Source organism: Arachis ipaensis, chromosome B05 (genome assembly GCF_000816755.2).
Source record: "Arachis ipaensis cultivar K30076 chromosome B05, Araip1.1, whole genome shotgun sequence".
Taxonomy (NCBI): Eukaryota; Viridiplantae; Streptophyta; class Magnoliopsida; order Fabales; family Fabaceae; genus Arachis; species Arachis ipaensis.
The window spans coordinates 73,829,548-73,836,487 of record NC_029789.2 but is presented as its reverse complement, the minus strand read 5'-3'; the positions used below and the strand labels follow the sequence as shown (position 1 = coordinate 73,836,487).

The 6,940-nt window shown below is 34.4% G+C and overlaps 1 protein-coding gene across 2 annotated transcripts in view; it reads left to right on the top strand.

Annotated features, from left to right (window-relative positions):
* Positions 1-3,571, top strand: part of LOC107643685 — a gene marked incomplete in the record, with an annotated part of 6,146 nt that extends 2,575 nt beyond the window's left edge. Inside the window, 5 exon segments of one of the 2 annotated variants that reach the window (XM_016347404.2) lie at positions 1-166; positions 1,376-1,489; positions 1,650-1,799; positions 3,094-3,256; positions 3,392-3,571. In XM_016347404.2, the coding sequence (XP_016202890.1) occupies positions 1-166; positions 1,376-1,489; positions 1,650-1,799; positions 3,094-3,240 (577 nt within the window). 2 annotated transcript variants of the gene reach the window in all.

Genomic DNA, 6,940 nt, shown 5'->3' with positions numbered 1-6,940 from the left:
ATCTGATAACCGTGATGAGATTATGTTACAAGTTCAATGTGATGGTCATACTGCTTCAGATGAGATAGATATAATTAATGAAAGAGAAAAGCTTAAAGAGACTGATGAGTATAAACAAGCTATTGAAGAGGAATGGGCATCCAGGCAGCGACAATTGCAAATCCAGGTGATAAACATATGGCATCATGTAACTATTTTCTTTCATGATCACTTTACAGCTTTACCTGTCTTGGCCTCTTAACCGGTTTATGGTAAGGGCTGGTCAATTGGTGTTTAAATTGCAATTCTGATATAGTTGTCAATTGTTTCCCTTATTGTTTACTGTTTAACGCTGTTATTTTAATTTTATTTTATGCCCTTGTGGTGTCTGGTTAGTTACTGGGTACTCTAGTGGTTTCAAGATTTTTTAATAAGGTTAATCCAACCTTACAACCCCCCCCCCCTTCTCTCTCTCTCTTTCAACACAAAAAAGAGATTTTTTATCTATTTTATTTTACCTCCTTGCTCCTTGAGGTTGACTGTTGTGTAACCTTTTCTAACTATGTGCTGCTGTATCTTTATATACCGCAGATTATGAGATTTAAGTGACTAGTGTATTTTTTATAGTTCTCTTATTATTTATATTGCCTTCCTTATGTTCTTTTGAGCTTCTGAATAGAAGATTGTTGCTATGGTCTTAACTCATGTCGTTATTATAGCTTAGATCACATGTTGACTATAGATATTTTTTATTTAATAGCCATTTGCCATGGTTGCATTTGTGAAGAGTTGTCATGTTTCACCCTTGCCAAAAACGATGCTTCGTGCAGCTATAACTTGTTCTGTTAGAACATTGCGATGCTCTATGCTTTAGGACTTAGGGATTCATGTGCATTTTCCTGAAGCTGTGTTGCTGATGCTTTTTAATGCACTGTTAGTGGCTGTTAGGTCTTTAGTAGCTCTCATAAGATTCATTTAAGGATGGATGTTTGCAAGCATGATTACATTGGCTTTTGTAAATGAGATTGGCATTCCTATCTGAACACAATGCCTGCACATTTGAAAAATTACTGTTCAATGCATTTTGGATTATCAAACATTGCCCACTTGTCATGTGACCCTATATCTTTGGACACATCATGTGCAGCCTAGTAATAATTGGAACCAAAATTTGTGGACGGTAAATCCTTTTGTTAAAGTATCACTATGTTGTTAATGTTTCTCTTTTCCTTCTGTTGTTAGCTATAATCAGTATTATGGTTTCTTGTATTTTGTCATTATCAGCCCTAGAGATGCTTTTTATGCTGATGCTGCATGCATCATCTGATTGCATTATTCCTGGGGCAACTTAATGTAATTATAAAATTGAATACTTAAATTTATTCCCTAAACTCAGGCTGAGGAAGCACAGAGATTGCGCAAGCGAAAGAAGGCTGAAACTAAGCGTATATTGGACATGCAAAGAAGGCAGAAGGAACGTGTTGAAGAAGTGAGAGAGACGCAAAAGAAGGTTGGATTTTTGTTTTAAACATTTATTATTGTGTTTCCTACACCAATTATTTTTTAATGTTTCACCATTGGTATTTTGCTTAGCATTGGCATGATTTAGTCATGGAACTTTTTCAGTAACTGATTAATTCTCTGTCAATCTGCAATAATGCTAAATTCAGGATGAAGAATTTATGAACAAGAAAGAGCAGCTGCGGGTAGAAATACGGAATAGGCTTAATAAATTGGAGAAGCAATGCAGTGACATGACATCATTGCTTCGTGGCTTAGGAATAGCTGTTGGAGTTGGTTTTTTCCCAAAGCCTACTGAGGTATGTTTATCTTTTCAATAATACATCATTCTCTTTATCACTTTATGCTTTTGGTTCTGCAGCTTGCTTGAATTCTATGCTACAATTCTTTTAATTGCTCAAGTTATATTTTGCTGGTATACATTCTTCAAGATTAATGTACTTGATCATCTTGGTAATTTTTTTTATTCATATTATATTTGAAATCATCTATAAGGTCTTATTAAAACCTATATGTTAATGTTTACTGAATGGATCTTTTAGAAGTTGGGAGGGTTGCCTGCCCAGTAAAACTAGAAAATCAGATATTAAGATAGCAACTAATGTTTCTGTTAACATTGTTTATAGTTTTCAATACCACAATAAATCCATAGGATAAAATCATATATTTAAAGTGGAGTGATATACAAAGTCAACAACAGATTTCAATGAAACTAAATACCCAAGTCAATTTCCACATAGTTGGTGTTACTTCAACTTTCACGCTAATGCGATCTGAATCTTGAATTGTGTAGTGTATTTGCACATCCAATTAACACCTTATATCTCTGACCTTTTTTTCTCCATCATTTAACTGGAACATTGTCAATACCCAATATTTAGTCTCATTTTTGCCATTCTTAAATCGTAAATTTGTGCAGTAAAGGTTTCGTATTAGCGTGAATGGTACAAAGTACTTCCAAGTCTCTCCATTTCATCCGCTCACCTATAACTCTTAAATGAAACTTGATTTTAACCTTTTGGTCAGTTCCATTATTGCATTTCTTAATCAGTCATATTTTGGCTTGTAAGGAAGCTCTAATTTTTGGGCATACAGTTTTCTGTTTCTTTCCATCCTATTAAAACAAAACCGTTAGCAGTTCTTTGGCCTGGTATTTAAAAAATAAAATAAAATGCAGCATTTCGGCCTCCTCTTAGTAAATGGAATTGACTACATGGTTTAAAAGACTCCGTCCGATTCGTTAAATCATAAAACTATGCCTATGAACACTAATATGGTAAACGCTAATATAGTAAACCTGATTCATATCGAGTTACTGACAGCTCCGCATAAAACTATGAGAAAGATGAATGGACATTCGGGTAAGGAGCTAGTGACTTGGATTTGTATATGTATCTTAGGCTTCATTTCCCCATTTACTCCCAAGCAATTAATCTGAGGTCTGAGATGCCTTTAGATCTGTTAACATTCTATGTTGTTCCCTCTCCTCAATGATGAGTTTAGTGCATATTATTTATCATAATGGGTTTGTCAACTGGTGGCCACTGTGTGCTTCATATTTCACCCACCCCTCTTGGTTGACGATCATGTCAGGTGCAGGCAGCATATAAACGGGCCTTGTTTAAGTTCCATCCAGATCGGGCATCAAAAACTGATGTTCGTGAGCAGGTCGAGGCAGAAGAGAAGTTCAAGCTCATCTCGCGCATGAAGGAGAAATTTTTGTTGACCTCCTGTCACTAGATGGTTATTTGTATTGGTATGTAGTTTGCTACTTTGAGTTAAGTGCCTTCACTACTTTGCTTTAATCTTCTTAAAATTGTTTTTTTTTTCTTTTGTTATAATTAAAATTGTATTTATTAATCTCTATTCCTTTTCCACAAATTTATTGCAGGATAAATAGGGTAACAGACAAGAATATATATGTAAGATATATAATGCCATTTTTTAAGGATGAGATGCAACTATCATCCTGTTCAAATTGTAAGTTTGCACCAGACTTTAAAAAAAGGAAAGAAAAAGAAATTCTGCACGTTAATATCACTTGATATATAAGTGCTTAATGTTTTGATGATGGATGAACCAAATTTAACTAGTTATTAACATTATTGTGACTTATAAAGACGTTTTAAACCTAAAAATGTCATAAAGCAGCTTGTGGGGACTTGGGCGCCTTGTGGATAGGGTGTTCGCAGTGTAGTTTGGTTCGATTATTTAGAAAAAAAAGTTATCCGATTCAATCGATTATTAAAATTGCGGTTTGGTTTGGTTCGTTTTTTATCGAGATCATATGAACCAAACCAAATTTATCGAAATTGGTTTGGTTGGGTTTGTTTTGTTTATTTAATTAATTCAAACAAAAACCATTCATACTATTTTACGAAGTCACCAACAATAATCAACCTAACTCAGAAATTACTAACAAATTAGCAGTAGTACAACAAATTAAAATAATTAACAATTTTGCAAAAATAGCAGAAGCAAAGCAGATGGAACAATGATTAATTTGACTCAGAAATTATTAGTAGAAGCACAACAAATTAAAATCATTAACAATTTTGCAAAAACAATAGAATCAGACATGAACTGAATTGAGAAAATAAAGAAAACTAGTTTCAAAAATTTTACAAAAATGGTGCACTAATTTCAAACTGAATCAGAAATACAACCAAATTAATTCTAAAAATTTTCATGTGGTGTACTAATTTTACAAATTCTTTCTCTTTCTCTTTCACTTTTTCCTTTCTTGCATTAACATTGAATAAATAAAAAGTTCAAAATCAACCCTAAACTAGAATTATCCTAAATCAAAACAGAACAAAAAGTTCAGAATTAAAAAATAAAATCAGAATCAACAATTTAACCATAGAATCAAGAACAAGCCAACAAAGTGTTCATTACAAATTAGAATCAATAAGAAGACTAAACCAGAAATAAAAAAGAAATAGAATAATAAAAAAAAAAAACAAACCTGAGACTTAGGCTCCATTACAGAGGACGACGGAGGTGCAGGATGGTAAGACGACGGCGGCGACGAACCAAAAACCACAGATGGAAGGACAACACTGCTTCAATGATGGAGAAGAAGAGACAGGACAGGCGACATGGCTTCAAGGACAAACGAGAGACGGGCGACGAAAGACGTCGGCTTCGACTGCGTCTGGCGCATGCTGCTGCGGTTCGTCGAGGACGACGGCAGCTGTTGGTTCGTGGAGGAGACGACGTGCTGTTGGAGAGGTGGTGTGTGGAGCCGTTGAGGATGAGGGAGAGAGAGAAGCGCTACGAGCCTACGAGGAAGGGAGAGAGAGAGAGAGGAAAGGGTCGCCCCGCCGCAATGGTGCTGTCCGATAGTGTCGATGGCGGAGAAAAAGGAGGAGGTTCGGAGCTGAGATTCGGTGTTAGAGAGACTGAGAAAGGGCTAGAGGGAATTAGGATTCCTGGTAGTGGGTGGCTGTGACTGGTTTAGGAGGAATTGTGGAGGGAGGCTACTTTTATATTAGGGTTTTTAATAACATAGGTGCGGTTCGGTTCGGCTAAAATTTTCTCTATCAGAATTGAAAACTGAACCAAACCGAAAGAAAACTGCAAAAAATCATTTTTTGGTTTTTTCGGTTTTTAATTTGTTCAGTTATCGATCTTTTTGAAACCTGAATTTCATGTATGTTAAAAAAAAAGGATAAATATGCCTTTTTTATTTTATTTTTTCTTTTTTATCAACGGTTAAGCTTAGTTTGGGTTTTTACCCATTTTCTAGTGATGTTTCTAATCTTTTTAAGGATATGATTTTGATCATTTTTACTGCAAGAATACGTTTTGAATATCTTGGAATTAAAATTAATTTGATTTAGAAATTAAACTTTCATATTGAAATTGAGTAAATTATCATTTCTATTCATAAATTTTTTTTATTCATGAATATTTAAAATATAGATAAATTTATTCAAAATAAAATAAAATAAATTGGTTTATTTATGAAAGATTTGTTTTGATCATAGTTGTCAGAACTAAATTGGTGATCAAATTGATTAAGTTACCGATTTATTGATTTATTAGTTCAACTAATGGGTTATTAATTGAATTGGTTGATTCGGTTCTACGTAAATAAAATATAGAATAATTAAAAATTTAAAATTAAAATCTGAAATATATATCTTCACTACTACTTTAAGAATAATCAAGCTTTAACAACTAAACATGCTGTGGTCAAACGCGTAGCGCCCCTTTGGGTTTTTTCCACGCTCTGCTAGGATTTCACTACGCCGTCTCCATGGTTTCATTTTTTTTTCAGCCTTTCTTCGTTAATTTCTTTTCCATCTTCTTCTACTTTCTTCTCCTAATTTCTTTTCTGTTTCTAATTCACTCCCACTTAGTTTTCTAATTTTTGTTTCCCCTTCTAATTCATTCCTACGCTGATTTCTCTTCTAATTCACTCTATTTTCTAATTCACTCATCTCATATATCTCTTTTTCCACTCTATCATCAATTATCCACTCTGCCTTATAATTTTCTCTACGCCATGAGCAACAAATTAGAGACTCAAAACTCCCATATAATTGACAGTGATCAGGAGGATGATTTGATCGTTTTAGCTAATGAAGGTGTTTCTGAAGGAATTCAAGTATGTACACGGAGTCTGTCTGGAATAATTTTCTCAGATCGGATCAATAGGTACCATGGAAGGAACTCTCTATGCAATATGGAATAAACCAGAAGGATTCAGAGTAGTAGAAAAATTTAGGAACCAATTTTAATTTTTCTTTGAGAATGACTCTGATGTGACTCGAATTGAGAGGGGTTTCCCTTTGTTATTCAAGAGTTTTGTCCTTCACGTTCGTAGATGGAAGCAATCAGTAAACATGGAGGATAATCACATATCTTCTTTTCTTGTATGGGCACAATTTTGGGGATCGCCCGAACAATACAAAAAATGCTTGAGGTTGGCCAAGTGGGAGACTTAGACAAATTAAAGATGTTGCCCTGTTTGAAGTTAGAGGCAAAGATACACGCATAGTGAAGGATAAAGTGGAACTGAATGGTGAAAAAAAGAGTGAGGGATACACTGAAATTGCTTGATCCTAATAAGAAAATGCTGGAAATTCGAGTTTGCTATGAATGTATAGGAGTGTTCTGTACTTATTGTGTGAAATTGGGGCATGAACCTAAGAACTGCCAATCTTTTATTGATGATTCTACCCAAAACAATATCAAGGAAGATAGAGTTCATGAATGGCTTAAGGTAGATTAGGTCGGAAGGTGTTTAACTAAAAAGAGAGCTTCCTTTAATCTTAATCAACCTCGGGAAGGTTTTGTTCCAGCTCAACCAAAGAAAAAATCTCCACCTACATGGCTTTTTGATAGTTTCTCAAAATTGAGTGTACAAGATGATCTGAAAAAACAGAATAATAAAAAAATTGTTGCCAATTCGGGTTCTAGAGCTAAAAAA